This window comes from Miscanthus floridulus, chromosome 12 (genome assembly GCF_019320115.1).
Source record: "Miscanthus floridulus cultivar M001 chromosome 12, ASM1932011v1, whole genome shotgun sequence".
Taxonomy (NCBI): Eukaryota; Viridiplantae; Streptophyta; class Magnoliopsida; order Poales; family Poaceae; genus Miscanthus; species Miscanthus floridulus.
In genome coordinates, this window is record NC_089591.1 from 14073521 (window position 1) to 14092022 (window position 18502).

The window sequence follows — 18502 nt, forward strand, 5'->3', positions numbered from 1 at the left end:
ATTTTTCCATGAAATGAAAAACTTAGAAAATTGTTAGAAAATTGTAGAAAATCCGTACTAGTTGAACTTGCGGACCGTGTTCAGCTCGACGAGCATGTTCTCTGCCGAGCGGTAGCGGACGTCAAAGAGGAGCTTTGATTCTACGAGGGAGAGCGGCAACGGTCGTGGAAGACCGTGTTCCCTTTCTCGTAGAATCGGAGATCTTCCTTGGCCAAGTACGTGTCGTCCGGTGGATAAATGCTCGCCGAGATGATCACGGAAGCAAGGTCAACTAGTACGGATGGTTATTTATTGAAACATGTTTTTGAGCTATAATTTGATGGATATTTGATAACTTCAGACCTACAAATGTCATCTACAAATGTTACTATCCCCGGCAACCTAAACGCCCGCGAGCTCGCCGATATCGAGCAGGTCACTTAGAATTATTTTTTCCATGAAATGAAATACTTAGAAATCATGCCTTTTATTTTTTAGAATTAAATTTTCCATGAAATGAAAAACTTAGAAAATAGTTAGAAAATTATAGAAAATCCGTACTAGTTGAACTTGTGGACCATGTTCATTTCGGCGAGCATGTTCTCTGCCGAGCGGTAACAGACGTCAAGGAGGGGCTTTGATTCTACGAGGGAGAGCGGCAACGGTCGTGGAAGACCGTGTTGCCTTCCTCGTAGAATCGGAGCTCTTCCTTGGCCAAGTACGGTGCCGTCCGGTGGAGAAATACTCGCCGAGATGATCACGTAAGCAAGGTCAACTAGTTTTGTTTAAATATATTATTTTAGAAAATGTGAAATTTACACTAGTTTGCAAAAAGAAGTATAGAAAGTAGATGACAACTGGTACCGGATCCTCGGCCTCTCGTTCGGTTGCGAAACGACTGAGGCCAGAACTCCCTCTCATTATCTGCGGCAAGTGTAAGCAGAAGATTGTGATGGAGTACCGAGTCAAGAGACAGGGACCCAACAAGGGTGTTTTCTACAAGTCTGATCGCGATGTGAGTTTCTTACGCATTTGATTATTATGGCTAATTGACCTGCTTTCTTGAATAGTTTTGACTAAATATTTTGAATTTAATTTTAGTGGGAGGGCAATGGATGCGATGGTTGTACGGGAGGGAAGATTATGCTACATATGTGCAGAATTCGGGTGCGCTTGAGGTAGCGGCTGCTGATGATATGAGGCAATGAGCCAGCAGAGAAGCTTATTGATATTCAACAGAAGAATGATTTGTCTGTTCTAGTTGCGTACGGTCAAGAAAGAATTATGTTACGGAAGTGCATGTGTAGTTTTAGTTTGTTTAGTGATGGGTTTGGATTACTTACGTTGTAGCCAGACTTATTAATTAATCAACCGTGTGTGTGTGTCACCTATGTTGTGTATAAAATACTTAATTATGTCAAGGGTTTTCATAATTGTCGTGTAATGCATCCATTGGATGTACAATGCCGATCGCCGCTCCCAAGACTTTATTGAGGGCATGCACTATTTCTTAGGTGTGGCCAAGGCAAATAAGCGGGATGGTTTCATGTGCTGTCCATCGTGCCATATGTAAGAATTTAAAGGAATATTCAAGCTCAATGAGTCTTCATTCACATTTGCTTAAGTCAGGTTTCATGTCAAACTATATATGTTGGACTAAGCATGGAGAAAGCGGGGTCATGATGGAAGAAGGTGAAGGAGAAGATTTAGACATTGATGACATTATTGCTCAGTATGGTGCCTTTGATGATACTACAATGGGGAGAGATGAAGAAGAGGTAGCGTAGAAGATGATCTCGGTGATGCTCTTAGCGATGCCATTCGTGATGCACAATAAGAATGCAAAAGTGAAAAAGAGAAAGTTAAGTTTGAGCGCATGCTTGAGGATCATAGGAAGTTGCTATACCCGACGGCTGAAGAGGGGCAAAAAAAGCTGGGTACAACACTGGAATTGCTACAGTGGAAGGCAAAGAATGGTGTATCCGACAAGGCATTTGGAAATTTATTGAACCTCATAAAGAAGATGCTTCTGAAGCCAAATGAATTATCCACCACTACGTACGAAGCAAAAAAGGTTGTCTGCCCTTTGGGATTAAAAATCCAGAAGATACATGCATGTCCTAATGACTGCATCCTCTACCATGGCAATGAATACGAGAATTTGGATGAATGCCCGGTATGTAAAGCAGCACGATATAAGATCAGGCGCGATGATCCTGGTGACGTCGAGGGTGAACAACGTCCTAGAAAGAAAATCCCTGCCAAGGTTATGTGGTATGCTCCTATAATACCATGCTTAAAACGTTTGTTCAGAAATAAAGACCATGCAAAGTTGTTGCGGTGGCATAAAGAAGACCGTAAGGTAGACAATATGCTGAGACACCCAGCTGATGGGTCCCAGTGGAGAGCGATAGACAGGGAATTTCTAGAGTTTGCAAATGAGGCTAGAAACTTAAGGTTCGCCTTAAGTATAGATGGTATGAATCCTTTTGGGGAGCAGAGCACTAGTCATAGCACTTGGCTAGTTACTCTATGTATCTACAACCTTCCTCCATGGTTATGCATGAAGTGGAAGTTCATTATGATGTCGATCCTCATCCAAGGTCCGAGGCAACCTAGCAACGACATTGATATCTATCTAAAGCCATTAGTTGAAGAACTTGTAGTTTTATGGAACAAACCAGGTGTACGTGTCTAGGATGAGTACAAACAAGAACACTTTGACCTACGAGCAATGTTGTTCATAACAATCAATGATTGGCCTACTTTAAGTAATCTTTCAGGTCAGACAAACAAAGGATATAATGCATGCACATATTGTTTTGATGACCTTGACAGTATATATTTGAAAAAGATGTCGAAAGGTCGTGTACCTTGGCCATCGTTGATTCCTTCCTTTGAATCACCAAGTAAGAAAGAAAGGTAAGCATTTTAAAGGTAAGCCAGACCACCGGAAGAAGCCTCATAACCGAACCAGGGAAGATGTACTCGTAATGGTCAAGGATGTGAAAGTAGTATTTGGAAAGGGACAAGGCAGCGAATCTGTTCCCAAAGATGCTAAGGGACACGCACCCATGTGGAAGAAGAAGTCCATCTTTTGGGAGCTACCCTATTGGCAAGTCCTAGAGGTCCGCAACGCAATCGACATGATGCATGTGACAAAGAATCTTTATGTGAACCTGTTAGGATTCATGGGTGTGTATGGGAAGCCAAAGGATTCACTTGAAGCACGCCAGGACTTGCAGGGCATGAAAGAATGAGACAACCTTCATCCAGAGAAGACAGATGATGGACGTCATTACTTAAGTCCTGCTAGCTACATGCTTAGCAAAGAAGAGAGGGACAGCATGTTCGAATGTCTAAGCAGCATCAAGGTCCCATCAGGATTCTCCTCCAATATAAAGGGTATAATAAATATGCCAGAGAAGAAATTCCTAAACTTAAAGTCCCATGACTGCCATGTGCTTATGACATAATTGCTTCTAGTTGCTTTAAGAGGAATTCTACCTCCACATGTACGTCTAGCCACCGTGAAGCTATGTGCATTCCTCAATGCAATTTCTCAGAAGGCAATCAATCCAGTGGAACTAGCTACTCTACAGAATGATGTGGTTCAATGTCTTATCAGCTTTGAGTTGGTGTTCCCTCCATCCTTCTTTAATATCATGACACACCTCCTAGTTCATTTGGTGAAGGAGATTAGTATTCTTGGACATGTGTTCTTACATAACATGTTCCCCTTCGAGAGGTTTATGGGAGTCTTGAAGAAATATGTGAAAGTCCATTCTAAGCCTGAAGGAAGCATCGCCTAGGGCTATGGAATAGAGGAGGTCATTGAGTTCTGTGTTGACTTTATTCCTGACCTTGCCCCGATTGGCGTTCCCAAATCGCGACATGAGGGGAGACTCAGTGGTAAAGGAACTTTAGGGAAGAAAATATATATTGGCATGGAAGACGATTATTTTAATAAAGCACACTACACAGTTCTTCAGAACTCATCATTGGTGCATCCGTACATCAAGATACATAAGGAGTTCTTACGATCTAAGTTTCTAGGGAAGACTGAAGTTTGGATTAGGCGTCAGCACATGGAAAGTTTCAGTGGTTGGTTGCGAAAAGAATGTCAAGGCGATAACAATATTGATGAGCAACTGTATTTGTTGACTAGACAACCATCATGGCATATCCTCACGTACCAAGGGTATGAGATAAATGGGAATATATTTTATATAGTTGCCCAAGATAAAAGGAGCACCAATCAAAATAGTGGTGTTCACATAGATGGCACAGATCCAAATGGGAATATACAAACATATTATGGCCGCATAGAAGATATATGGGAACTAGACTACGCACCTAATTTTAAAGTCCCTTTGTTCCGGTGCCAATGGATGAAGCTGACTGGAGGAGGGGTAACAGTCGACAAAGAGTATGGAATGACAACAGTGGACCTCAACAATATTGGATACAAAGACGAACCATTTGTCCTTGCTGCCGATGTGAGTCAGATGTTCTATGTGAAAGACATGTCTACAAAATCAAAGAGACAAAAAAATGAAGACATCAACTCAATGATCAATGAGCCAAAGCGCCACATAGTTCTTTCTAGGAAAATAAATATAGTGGGAATTGAAGACAAGTCACACATGTCAGAAGATTATGAAAGAAATGTCCGAATTTCACCCTTCATAGTGAAGAAAGATCCAAGCATCATGTTAAATGATGAAGACACTCCATGGTTACGACAAGATCATAACCAAGGGTCATACGTCAAGAAGAAATTCACTGTTGTGCCCGCATGATACAATGATGCACTGTTGTGACATAGTTTTAGAAAGTCTATATGAGATTCAAGAATTTATGACTAGTGTTTGATAAAACTTTCTCAAATGGGAAAATAAGCTATGTAACAATTGTAGATTTTGTTGAGATGATCAAACTTGGTATTCAGAGTTTTTTCATCTGAGGTCATTTAGTGTCTCATTTGAGCAAGTTTGACCAAGTCAAATTTGGTCAAATGAAAAAACAACACTTTGACTCTAGTATTATGAACTCTAAATGACTTCCAATTGAAAAGTTTTGAATACCAAGTTTGTTAAAATCATCAAGATCTACAATTGTTGTTTTGGTCAACTTTCCATTTGAGATAGTTTGTATGGTTCAAATTTATGATTTTTAAATTTCGACGCCTACAAACTAGTTTTCAGAACCCTAGATTGTCTCAAATTGAAAAGTTTTGAATACCAAGTTTGTTCAGCTCATCAAGATCTACAATCCTTGTATAGGCCATTTTTTATTTGAGAAAGTTTAAACAAAATGTAGTTCAAATTTCATAAGTGTGTGACATAGTTTTATAAAGTCTATATGAGATTCAAGAATTTGTGACTAGTGTTTGATAAAACTTTCTCAAATGGGAAAATGAGCTATGTAACAATTGTAGATCTTGCTGATATGATCAAACTTGGTATTCAGAGTTTTTTCATCTGAGGTCATTTAGTGTCTCATTTGAGCAAGTTAGACCAAGTCAAATTTGGTCAAATGAAAAAACAACACTTTGACTCTAGTATTATGAACTCTAAATGACTTCAAATTGAAAAGTTTTGAATACTAAGTTTGTTAAAACCATCAAGATCTACAATTGTTGTTTTGGCCAACTTTCCATTTGAGATAGTTTGGATGATTCAAATTTGTGATTTTTAAATTTCGACGCCTACCAACTAGTTTTCGGAACCCTAGATTGTCTCAAATTGAAAAGTTTTGAATACCAAGTTTGTTCAGATCATCAAGATCTACAATCCTTATATAGGCCATATTTTCATTTGAGAAAGTTTGAACAAAATGTAGTTCAAATTTCATAAGTGTGTGACAGTTTTAGAAAGTCTATATGAGATTTAAGAATTTGTGACTAGTGTTTGATAAAACTTTCTCAAATGGGAAAATGAGCTATGTAACAATTGTAGATCTTGCTGAGATGATCATACTTGGTATTCAGAGTCTTTTCATCTGAGGTCATTTAGTGTCTCATTTGAGCAAGTTTGATCAAGTCAGATTTGGTCAAATGAAAAAACAACACTTTGACTCTAGTATTATGAACTCTAAATTACTTCAAATTGAAAAGTTTTGAATACCAAGTTTGTTAAAATCATCAAGATCTACAAATGTTGTTTTGGCCAACTTTCCATTTGAGATAGTTTGGATGGTTCAAATTTATGATTTTTAAATTTCGACGCCTACAAACTAGTTTCCGGAACCCTAGATTGTCTCAAATTGAAAAGTTTTGAATACCAAGTTTGTTCAGCTCATCAAGATCTACAATCCTTATATGGGCCATGTTTTCATTTGAGAAAGTTTGAACAAAATATAGTTCAAATTTCACAAGTGTGTGACATAGTTTTAGAAAGTCTATATGAGATTTAAGAATTTGTGACTAGTGTTTGATAAAACTTTCTCAAATGGGAAAATGAGCTATGTAACAATTGTAGATCTTGCTGAGATGATCAAACTTGGTATTCAGAGTTTTTTCATCTGAGGTCATTTAGTGTCTCATTTGAGCAAGTTTGACCAAGTCAAATTTGATCAAATGAAAAAACAACACTTTGACTCTAGTATTATGAACTCTAAATGACTTCAAATTGAAAAGTTTTGAATACTAAGTTTGTTAAAATCATCAAGATCTACAATTGTTGTTTTGGTCAACTTTCCATTTGAGATAGTTTGGATGGTTCAAATTTGTGATTTTTAAATTTTGATGCCTACAAACTAGTTTTCGGAACCCTAGATTGTCTCAAATTGAAAAGTTTTGAATACCAAGTTTGTTCAGATCATCAAGATCTACAATCCTTATATAGGCCATATTTTCATTTGAGAAAGTTTGAACAAAATCTAGTTCAAATTTCATAAGTGTGTGACAGTTTTAGAAAGTCTATATGAGATTTAAGAATTTGTGACTAGTGTTTGATAAAACTTTCTCAAATGGGAAAATGAGCTATGTAACAATTGTAGATCTTGCTAAGATGATCATACTTGGTATTCAGAGTTTTTTCATCTGAGGTCATTTAGTGTCTCATTTGAGCAAGTTTGATCAAGTCAGATTTGGTCAAATGAAAAAACAACACTTTGACTCTAGTATTATGAACTCTAAATTACTTCAAATTGAAAAGTTTTGAATACCAAGTTTGTTAAAATCATCAAGATCTACAAATGTTGTTTTGGCCAACTTTCCATTTGAGATAGTTTGGATGGTTCAAATTTGTGAGTTTTAAATTTCGACGCCTACAAACTAGTTTCCGGAACCCTAGATTGTCTCAAATTGAAAAGTTTTGAATACCAAGTTTGTTCAGCTCATCAAGATATACAATCGTTATATAGGTCATTTTTTTATTTGAGAAAGTTTAAATAAAATGTAGTTCAAATTTCACAAGTATGTGACATAGTTTTAGAAAGTCTATATGAGATTCAAGAATTTATGACTAGTGTTTGATAAAACTTTCTCAAATGGGAAAATGTGCTATGTAACAATTGTAGATCTTGCTGAGATGATCAAACTTGGTATTCAGAGTTTTTTCATCTGAGGTCATTTAGTGTCTCATTTGAGCAAGTTTGACCAAGTCAAATTTGGTCAAATGAAAAAACAACACTTTGACTCTAGTATTATGAACTCTAAATGACTTCAAATTGAAAAGTTTTGAATACCAAGTTTGTTAAAATCATCAAGATCTACAATTGTTGTTTTGGTCAACTTTCCATTTGAGATAATTTGTACTGTTCAAATTTGTGATTTTTAAATTTCGACGCCTACCAACTAGTTTTCGGAACCCTAGATTGTCTCAAATTGAAAAGTTTTGAATACCAAGTTTGTTCAGCTCATCAAAATCTAGAATCCTTATATAGGACATTTTTTATTTGAGAAAGTTTAAACAAAATGTAGTTCAAATTTCACAAGTGTGTGACATAGTTTTAGAAAATCTATATGAGATTCAAGAATTTATGACTAGTGTTTGATAAAACTTTCTCAAATGGGAAAATGTGCTATGTAACAATTGTAGATCTTGCTGAGATGATCAAACTTGGTATTCAGAGTTTTTTCATCTGAGGTCATTTAGTGTCTCATTTGAGTAAGTTTGACCAAGTCAAATTTGGTCAAATGAAAAAACAACACTTTGACTCTAGTATTATGAACTCTAAATGACTTAAAATTGAAAAGTTTTGAATACCAAGTTTGTTAAAATCATCAAGATCTACAATTGTTGTTTTGGTCAACTTTCCATTTGAGATAGTTTGTACTATTCAAATTTGTGATTTTTAAATTTCGACGCCTACAAACTAGGTTTCGGAACCCTAGATTGTCTCAAATTGAAAAGTTTTGAATACCAAGTTTGTTCAGCTCATCAAGATCTATAATCCTTATATAGGACATTTTTTATTTGAGAAAGTTTAAACAAAATATAGCTTAAATTTTACAAGTGTGTGACATAGTTTTAGAAAGTCTATATGAGATTTAAGAATTTATGACTAGTGTTTGATAAAACTTTCTCAAATGAAAAATGAGCTATGTAACAATTGTAGATCTTGCTGAGATGATCAAACTTGGTATTCAGAGTTTTTTCATCTGAGGTCATTTAGTGTCTCATTTGAGCAAGTTTGATCAAGTCAAATTTGGTCAAATGAAGAAACATCACTTTGGCGGGCTGCAAAAATTTCAGGCCTTCAGTCCCGGCCCAGGCCAGGAACCGGGACTAAAGGGTGGGAGAAATTGCCCGCCCAAAAATACCTTTAGTCCCGGCTGGTAACACCAACCGGGACTAAAGGGTTGGACCTTTAGTCTCGGGATCTTTAGTCCCGGTTGGTGTTACCAGCCGGGACTAAAGGGTCCTGGCCTATATATATCGAACGGTTCCTCTGTTCATCTTCTACTTTTCGATCTAACGTCGATCTCGTCGTCTCTGCCGCATCGAGCTCTGTCGCGCCGCCGTCGTCGTCTGCCCCCGCCTGGCCTCGTCGTCGAGCCCCGCCCGGCGGCCGTCGAGATCGTCTCCGCCGTACGTCGTCCTTGCGCGGCTCAGCTAGGCCCTGTGGCCGGCCAGCACGCCCAGCCGCCATGGCGCCCCTAGCCTGTTGCACGCCCGGCCGCCATGGCCATATTTTTTTAGATACTTTTTAGATAGTTTTTAGATAGTTTTTAGGTAGTGTTTGATATATATGTTAGATTAAAATGTATTAAAATTTAATTAGTAGTTTATTCTTAGTTTTTTAGATAGTTTTTGATATATGTTAATTAGATTTAAATGTATTAAAATTTAAGTAGTACTTTATTTAGATAGTTTTTATTATAGTTTTTTGATATATTTAGTAATTATTATTCTATCTCTCTATATATATGTGTTAGATTTAATTTTGATTTAGTAATTCTATCTATGTATATATGTTAGGTTTAATTAGATTTAGTAATTAATTCTATCTAGAGATTCTATATGTATACATATATATGTACTTAATTATTTCTATATGTATATATACATGTACTTAATTATTTTCATGTGTTTAGAGAGAGAGAAAATTGTATCTAGAGAGACATTCTATGTGTTATCATATGCATATCTAGAGATATATACATATGCACTTATTCTATGTGTTGAGAGAGAGAGAAAATTGTATCATTCTATGTGTATGGCGTTGTTCGCTGGTCTCACAAAACTAGACCAGCCGGCTGGTTGCTCTCACAAAATACTATTCATCAATCTGCCGCTACAGTGTTTCTTTCTCACAAAACCAGCCAGTTTCAGCCAAGTTTCAGACCAGCGAACGGGGCCAATATATACATGTACTTATTTCCATGTTTTTGGATCGAAAGTGTTTTTTATTGGATTCCAAAGCCTATACATTATTATTGTTTATCCTTATGAAATATTATGTGTTATTATATTTAATTGGATTTAGTAATTCTATATGTGTTATCACATGTACTTATGTTATGTGACATAGTAATTCTATCTATGTGTTATCTTGAAGATACAAGTGGCTGCTCCGGATAATAACTTGAATGATGACATAATGGCGAATATTATCAACGCCGGCACCAATGTGGATGTAGATGACACGAGTCAGTACTTTGCTGATTATGAGGATATCCTGAATATGCCGGTGGTTGAAGATCAACAAATTATCGTGCAAGAAAATACTGGCGAGGTATATTCGATTATCTATCATCTCTTATAGATGCATACGTACGTATATTTGTTGTTAATCGTTGTGTTTCTACTCATGTAGCCGATCTCTGGATCTACATCAACCACCGGCAAGAGTAGGAAAGTCTGAGGGCCAAAAAAGCCATTAGAGGGCCGTTTCATAATATCAGAATTCGACACTGACACCGGCAAACCATTGGGACCACATGCTCAGACATATGTCAATCAATGTGGGTTCATTGTAAGGGATAGGATCCTAGTTAGTACTCGTGAATGAAAGCAGAAGATATCCGCTCCTAATGTTAGTTTTATATCTGATCGTGACAAGAATCTAGCTTGTAGAGATATCACTCAACATTTTACATTACAAGAAGATGATGCTTTGAAAGAGCTAGTGAGGGATTGGACAATGAAGAAGAATGCAACATTGTTCCAGAGTTGGAAGAAGACATTGTATAAAAAGTTTATCTTGAAGAATGAAACGCCGAATTTCAATGCTAAGGCGTTTGTCAAGTTGGAGTCCCATTGGGATGACTTCATACAATACAAGACATCTCAAGAGAGTGAGGAACGTGTGATGAGGAATTAGCAGAATGCCCGACAGAAGCAATACCATCATCGTATGGGATCAGGTGGTTATAGGAGTGCTATTCCCAAGTGGCAGAACCTAGAAGCAGAGATTACTGCCAAGAGAATCATACCTGAAATAATAGAGAAGAACTGGCCTCAACGTGTGAAGAATTGGTTCTACGCTCATGGGGGAAGCCTAGACCCAGACACTGGCAAGCTAATTTTCGATCAAAAAATTGAGAGAGCAACACAGAGACTAGCTCGTGCTAGGAAAGAAGCTAATAGTGGTGTTTTCAAGCCCAACAGAGAAAAGGATGAATTGACATATGCCCTAGAGAATCCCGAACATGGTGGTCGAACAAGAGGCTATGGAGCGGTTCCGTGGCTACAAGCATTCCCAGTAGACAGGGATACCTACAGAAGCCGCAAGAGAAAAAAGGATGAGGAGGCAGACCGAATCCGTGTATTGGAGCAATTTGTTAATGAGTCACGACAAGCATTGCTTGAATCACGTGAACGAGAAAATCTCTTGAGGCAAGAATGCAGGAGGAGATCAAGAGGCAAGTGCAGCTAGCAATGAGTCAAATACAATCGCAATCAACGTCGGGAGTCACCATTAGCCCCGTTGGTCAGATGAAAAGCAGTTGTGCTTCCACGGAGCTGCCAGTTATTCAAGGTGATACTGGGTTGCGCTTCCCTGTTGATGACATTACCAAGCCTCTAACAACATGTGAGCTGCACATTCTAGATGGTAATAATGCATCAATCATGGTGGCTGTCGGGGTTGTATCTCCAATAGACCAAACAAAGACACCAAGAATCCATGGGTCAGTTATTCAACCTAGATATGCTAGCGTCTCGGTCGATAGAGTGCTCAAAGGTTACAACAATGTTCCTCTTGACATTGAAGGCGGTGATGGGGAGAAGACACTAGGAGAAGCAGAGAAGACATTTATTCAATGGCACAAACGCTTCATCATCATTCCTGGGGCGCCACCGCTTCCCCTACCTCACCCTAGGTACGAATGAAAGTGAATGAAATATTATTTTCCATTAATTTTATATTGGCTTCAAAAATAATTCACCCACAACTTGTTTTTGTAGCAGGGTCTCCCCCCAGCCTAGCCCAATCATTCATTCCCCATCTCATCACAGCGTCGCGGGGGGCGAGATGACTTCATCCCCACGGTGATCTCCAACTCCTACACCGGCCCCATCGCCTCCACAATGATCTCCAACTCCTACACCGGCCCCACCACCTCCACAACGATCTCTAATGCCTCCACACCGGACTCCAACATCGGCCTCATCGCCTCCACGCCGGTCTCCAACACCGCCCCCACCCCCTCCATAGCGACGCACTACAAAGACGTCTAAGGTCCTGGCGGCAAAGAAGACCAAAAAAAAAGTTATTTCTTAAGAAATACTTCCTGAAAAGACTGATGAGCAAATAGCAGCTGAAGAAGACAAAAAAGTGAAAGATTTTTTTATAGATATCCAAAAGCAGAGACAAGCGAAGCTTAAGGAGAAGTCATACTTTTACATACCATGAGATTAGCTGAGGCAGAAGGTCGAAGCTCACAAAAAAAAGGTGCTTGAAGTTCGTAAGCCTCCGCCACTATCAGACTATGACCGCTCCCTTGTGAAGTCACATGATGCACATAAGAAAAGGAAAAGAGCATCAAGGAAGGATGTTCCACAGCTCGGACAATAGAAGCAACCAATGCAAAATCTTGTTGTTGCTAATGAATATGGTTCCAACATAGAAGTCTATTGACCAGACAACTCTGGAGAAGTGTCAGTTCAAGACCTTAATGCTTTTTTTTGAACAAACTGGTTTAACCTTGGATCAAGTGATGGGCAAAGCTCCAATCCAGAGCCTAGAAGTTGATACCTGGAAGACTTATAAATTTGACAAAAGTCTATATAACCCTGCGGCTCTAAATGAATTGGGTACGCAAATGTACTTGCTCAACAAGTGGTACATGCAGGCGTATGGCAGGGGTGAGCAGTGGATCTTTGTCAGATTTAGAGACCATCATTACTTCCGTGGCGATGACATCTTACATATTAGTTTCGAAGAATTGCATCAACTATACCACTTGGACATTCTGGACAAATCAATCATTAGCTCCTTTTGTTTGTAAGTGATTCTTACTTTTATTTAATAAACTCACTTCCATGCATATGTGTATATAATTATCCTCACATGTAACTTATATTTATATACAGATTCCAGATGTCAGAGCTCCAAAGAATACAAGATACCAGTGTTGGCTTCATTGATCCTTATATCGTATTCAAAACCGATATTATTGTCAAGGAGCATTGGGTATCTGAAGCACAGACGAATATCATGAAGTTCTTCGTGAAGCAGCACGACAAGACAACAATACTTTTCCCGTACAACTTTGAGTAAGTGTTAATAATAATGTAGTCTACATATTTTATGTAATATCAATACAACTTATATGCATGTACGTGTGTGTATAAACCAATGCATGTCTCACTGGATACTCATTGTCATTGAGTTAAACTCAAGTCAGTTAGTAATCTTGGACTCATTGAGAAAAGAGCGAGCACTATACCAAGATATGATAGACATTATCCAGGGATAATTTCGATCTCTCGCGCATAACTATTATTGAATAGACTTTGCCATAATTTATTAACAATCGTACATTATTGGTCGCACAAGGTTTGGAAAGAGTTTATTCGGCAACACCGCAAGGATTGCAAGGCACCACTTAATGTAGTTGAAATACCAGTAAGTTGTACTATATATACTTCCCCACGTGTTTAATTACTATATCGTACTTCAATTTACGTGTGAGATGATGAGAATAATCTTCTTCTCGTACAGTGGTGTTTGCGGCAGGAACCAGGTAATAACTTGTGTGGATACTATGTTTGTGAATTTATCACTGCATACATAAGAAGAACTCCTGAAGATGTCCTCAGAGTACGTATATATCAATTTTTTATTTATTTTTAAATGAATATATATATATATATATATATGTATGTATGTATTAATACTTTTCCTTTTATTTCAAATGCAAGGCTGAATGGTTGAAACGAAGGGTCATGCAAAAAGACCATCTGAAAGCAGTTCAAGAGTCAATAGCAGGATATCTTCTAGAAAAAGTGCTAAATCCCAACGGCGAGTTCTACTTTGATCCTAAGGAACTAATGATGTAAATTAAATGTTTATTGATATCGTTATTTTCGAGAACAAGATTATGAAAGTGTTGTATATATACATATATATCTATAATATATATAGTTTCATACTTTATTCGAATATAATAATGCTCGAGATGAGAATTAGATGTAATTATATGCGTGCGTGTATTTATATTAGCAGCGTAGAATACGTACATAAAAACATATTATATATTAAACAAATATGTGTAACTGAACTGAAAATAAATTAAACAAAAAAAAGAAAAAAAGGAACCTTTAGTCCCGGTTGGGGTTACCAACCGAGACTAAAGGGTGCGGCCACGTTTGCTTGGCTGGAGGGCCTTTAGTCCCGGTTGGTAACACCAACCGGGACTAAAGGTCCCTCTTTAGTCCCGGCTCGATGACCCAGGACTGAAGGTTCCACCTTTAGTCCCGGGATCGTTATCCCGGCGCGGTAACCGGGACTAAAGGCCGTTACCGCCCGGGACAACAAGTCCATTCTGGAGTAGTGATTCCATGATATACTTAGCAATTACATTTTATTTTGAAGGAAACATGGAGCAGTCCTGATTGAGAACATAGACATAGCAAATCTTAGTGTCATATTAGATGTTCTAAGCAATGGTGAACAGATTGCATTACCAGCAGAATTCAAGTTAGGCCTAAACTCTTATTTGTCGGATTTATCATACACTCCAGTCCGTTCCTTGGCTGAAATAATAGCATTCAACAGTGATCATCCCATTGAGGTATGGTTTCTCGAAACTTTCACTTTCTGTTTATTTATTTTTATCCTGACACCACACATTTTAGTCTGAGCTTGATCTGGATTTACATTCCTTGGGGCATATTTTGATCTGTGTTTATAGTGTTTGAAAGAAGACATGTTTTGATTTGTACTTCCAGTAAATTATCTGAAAGAGGACAACAATATATTGGAAAACCATATATTTAATGGATTACACACATGCGTCAAAGAAAAGGTCCATGTGCACTTAAAGGTATATATGAAGATTAATTATAGATCTATGAAAATTAATTATTAGTGAAGTAAATGTCCAAGTATAATTGATCAGACAATCTTTTCAAATGTTTCACAAGCTTGAAGATTCCGAGAGCTAATTTCATAGAAGGTACCCTAAGCTTGGAGAAAATATCATAAAACTATATTTTCAAGAAATGGTTTCTTCATTAAAACTAAATTGTCATTGGCAACCTATGCCATTAAGCGGTAATTATATTGAAATTAATGGAAACTTCCTTCATAAAAAAAAATGCCACCAAACTGTACTTTTGAGAAACAACTTCACAAAACTAAGATTCAATTGTCCTACCTTATCATGGCATTTCATATCACACAAAAGCTATACTTAAGGGCTTGCAAATGTGTAGCTTTATGGTATATGGCAATGGCAGTGTAGCTTTATGAAATGTATTCTTGAAAGTGCATTTTTCATAATAATATGTATATCAAGGAAAAATGAAAGTTTAGTGAAAATGGGTTCTGAAAGTATAATTTGCAAAAAAAAAAAATATTGTAATGTAATCTTGTAAAATTTACTCACAATCCAATTATTCCAGGAGAGGCTCAAAGAATTCGGGCAGCTTATCTTCCTCGTCGCTGAAAATACTACAGGCATTGGTGCGCCCGAAAGATCCGCAATACAGGAACTGAACAAACTGTCAGCTAACGGATTGGAGAAGCTGATGAAGGAGCTGAAACTGGATGCTATTGTGACACCCAATGACAGCGCTGCCTCTGCTCTTGCCATTGGTGGCATGCCAGGAATCACTGTCCCTGCTGGATATGGTAAACTGGGAGTCCCATTTGGTATTTGCTTTGGAGGGTTGAAGGGCTATGAGCCGAGGCTTATTGAGATGGCTTAGACGGACTCCAACAACGTGACCCAAACTTAAGACTCATTTCATAGTTTAGGTAACACACAGTGAAAAAGTTGCATACCCATAACTTAGACCTCTCCAACGGAGGCGACCCTCTAAATCTGCCATCCCCGACGCTTGTTCCCACTCGCGGCGGCCCGTGACCACAGCACTGAAACAGTGAAACCCACAGCCCTGGGCACAAAGATAGCGGCGATGAGGAAGGGCGCCGCGGTTGGCACCGGACCGCCTCTCGAGCGGCGGCCGTCCTCGGATCCGCGCTCTCCCGGGGCCACCCTTCTCCTCGCCCCTCCGCGCCGCGTCGGATTGCGGACGCTTGTGCTGGCGACGGTGCTGCGGCGGCGGGGGCTGGCGTCGGGGACCGTGGGGGTGGGGTCCGCGGCGGGTTCTGGTCGCGGACTCGTGGGCATGGTCGTCCTACGCGGGATCTGAGCCGCCATTGACGGGTTTTCTTTGGAGCATTTGGTGGCGGATGTTTTGTTTTGGTATGCTCTCTGCCTCTCTGACTCGTGGCGGCGGCTCCCCTGAGCTCGCGCCCGGCGGCGAACCCCCGACGCTCTCACCTTCGTCAACTCATCCCGCGGCGGCCCGCCTCCTCCACTCCACTCCTCTCTGAATCCGCCTCGCCACGCCGCACCGCTCCGGGCGCTCCTCGCCTCGAGCCCGCCTCGCCCCGCCGGCCGCGCTCCGCCGCGGACCCGCCTCGCCCCGCCGGCCGCGCTCCGCCGCGGACCCGCCTCGCTGAGTCGAGTTGGCCGCGCCCTGCCCCGACGGCTCCTACGGGCCCACCACTGCATGTTTGCGTCGTCTCTCTTCGAAGACGTAGAATTGCCTTCCCACTCACCGAGTATCCAGAATGGGTATCTGGTTTCGGTCTTCCGTTGGAGGTTGGTTTCGGGTACACAAAACAATGTGCATGTCGCATTTTGCGTCTGGATCACGCCATTGGAGACAGTCTTATGCGTTTGAGCAAGCTACCCGAGTACGAAAGACTCCCACTTTCACACCATAGTACGTATAGAGGATAGCTCGAAACATGTACTTTTATGGTGCGAAAGAGAAAGAAATAAAGTATTTTTCTTGTACTCATGTTTAAAACGTGTGTGCAGTGCAGCCACAGGGATCCCATTTAATGCCCATTTCGCCTTGGAATATAAAATGAAGTAACAAACAAATCTTTCGTACTCTACATGTCATGGCCCAGCAGGAGGAGCGTATGCTTCACGTGTTTTAATATAAGCAAAATTTTATCGTGCTTGTGCCACCCATTTGAATAGATTAGATAGCTATAAAATAAGAAAAATCAACGTAGAAGAACTTAAGTTGTAGGTCAAAATTTAAAATATATGGGTTAAGAACCAAAAATATATGAGTCATGAATTATTTAGAAAACAAATTTAAAGGGTATAATAGTATTTTCAGCCGCTTATCTTCCTGCGCTAGCTCTATCTCCTTCAAGCGAGCTCTATCTCCTTTGTGTCTCTGCAGCTGCCCCCGTCTCCAGCGCCGGCGGCACGGCTCACGCGACCCTGCTGGAGCACCGCAACAGCGCCGCGACGTGGCCACGCAATAGAGCAGAGCTGCCTCCGGGCATCTTACTCGTGGGTCGCGGGTCGCGGCGTGCAGCCCCACAGCAGCATCGCCGCGACGCAGCCCCGCAACAGCCCCAGCCCGCCTCCGGCCATCTCGCTCGCGCCGCTTCGCCCTCGCGCACCCCAGCAGCGGCAACGGCCGCTACGGCCCTCTCACTCTCCACCACCACGACCTCCTCCTCGCTCAGCCACAGCCGATCCTCCTTCGCTTCACCACCTCCATCTGATTTCTTCCATGCAGTCCACGGGCTGCCCAGCCTGCTTTCCCCACCACCACCGGGCCCTATCCACGGACAGCACGGGCCAAGAAATCCCCGCTTACCTGCATTGGTCCACCGCCGGCGCGGCGCCAACGACAAATCCTAGGCTGCTGGCTGCAACCTCCGCTGGCGGTGTCACGGTGGCGCGACGCGTCCCGCAGCAACCACAACGCTGCCGCGACAGCGACGCTCCGCAATAGCGACGCCCCACCTGCGGCCATCTCAACGCGGCCCCGCAGCAGCGACGCCCCGCCTGCGGCCATCTAACTCCCGCGACACCTCGCCCCTTACGTAGCGAGGCTGTTCCCCAGATTCGTATCCTCTCCCGCAATTCCCTCCCTCTCGACGTGCAGGCGGCGTGGCGGGCTGCGGCCCCATGCGAGCGTACTCACCATGTGCGGGCTCTGGCGCAAGTGCCCTCCCGCGGATCCGTGTGGCACCGCGTCGGTTCATCCGCTTAGGGAAAGGATAGGAGAAAGGCATGTTGAGTATCCAATGGAATGACCATATTACCCTAATTACTTTTAATTATCCTCAAGGTATTCGTGAGGGACCATGACTACCGAGAGACCGGATGAATTAGACTACTTAAAAATCTATTTTTTACTATGGCTTCTGAATTTTCATCTTTACAAAACCTATGCAAGAAAGTAATCTATCTAAATGTGCAACTACGACTTTACTATGTATTGTGCTATCTCTGCAAAAGAGTTGTACAACCTAGATTCTAATTCTATCAACTAGCCTATCAACTAAACTAGGAAAATAAAGCACATAGCCAAGGTAACAATGTAAATGCGGAAGGTAAAAATTAGGTAGAGATGCAAAC

At 40.5% G+C, this 18502-nt stretch overlaps 1 protein-coding gene across 1 annotated transcript in view; it reads left to right on the top strand.

Annotated features, from left to right (window-relative positions):
* The window catches only part of LOC136495570 (probable amidase At4g34880), a 26855-nt gene extending 10022 nt beyond the window's left edge, over positions 1-16833 (top strand). Inside the window, exons 2-4 of the mRNA XM_066491464.1 lie at positions 14470-14668; positions 15501-15800; positions 16777-16833. Of these exons, the coding sequence (XP_066347561.1) occupies positions 14470-14668; positions 15501-15800; positions 16777-16833 (556 nt within the window). The remainder of the gene's footprint in view (positions 1-14469; positions 14669-15500; positions 15801-16776) is intronic.
* The last annotated feature ends 1669 nt before the right edge of the window (positions 16834-18502 follow it).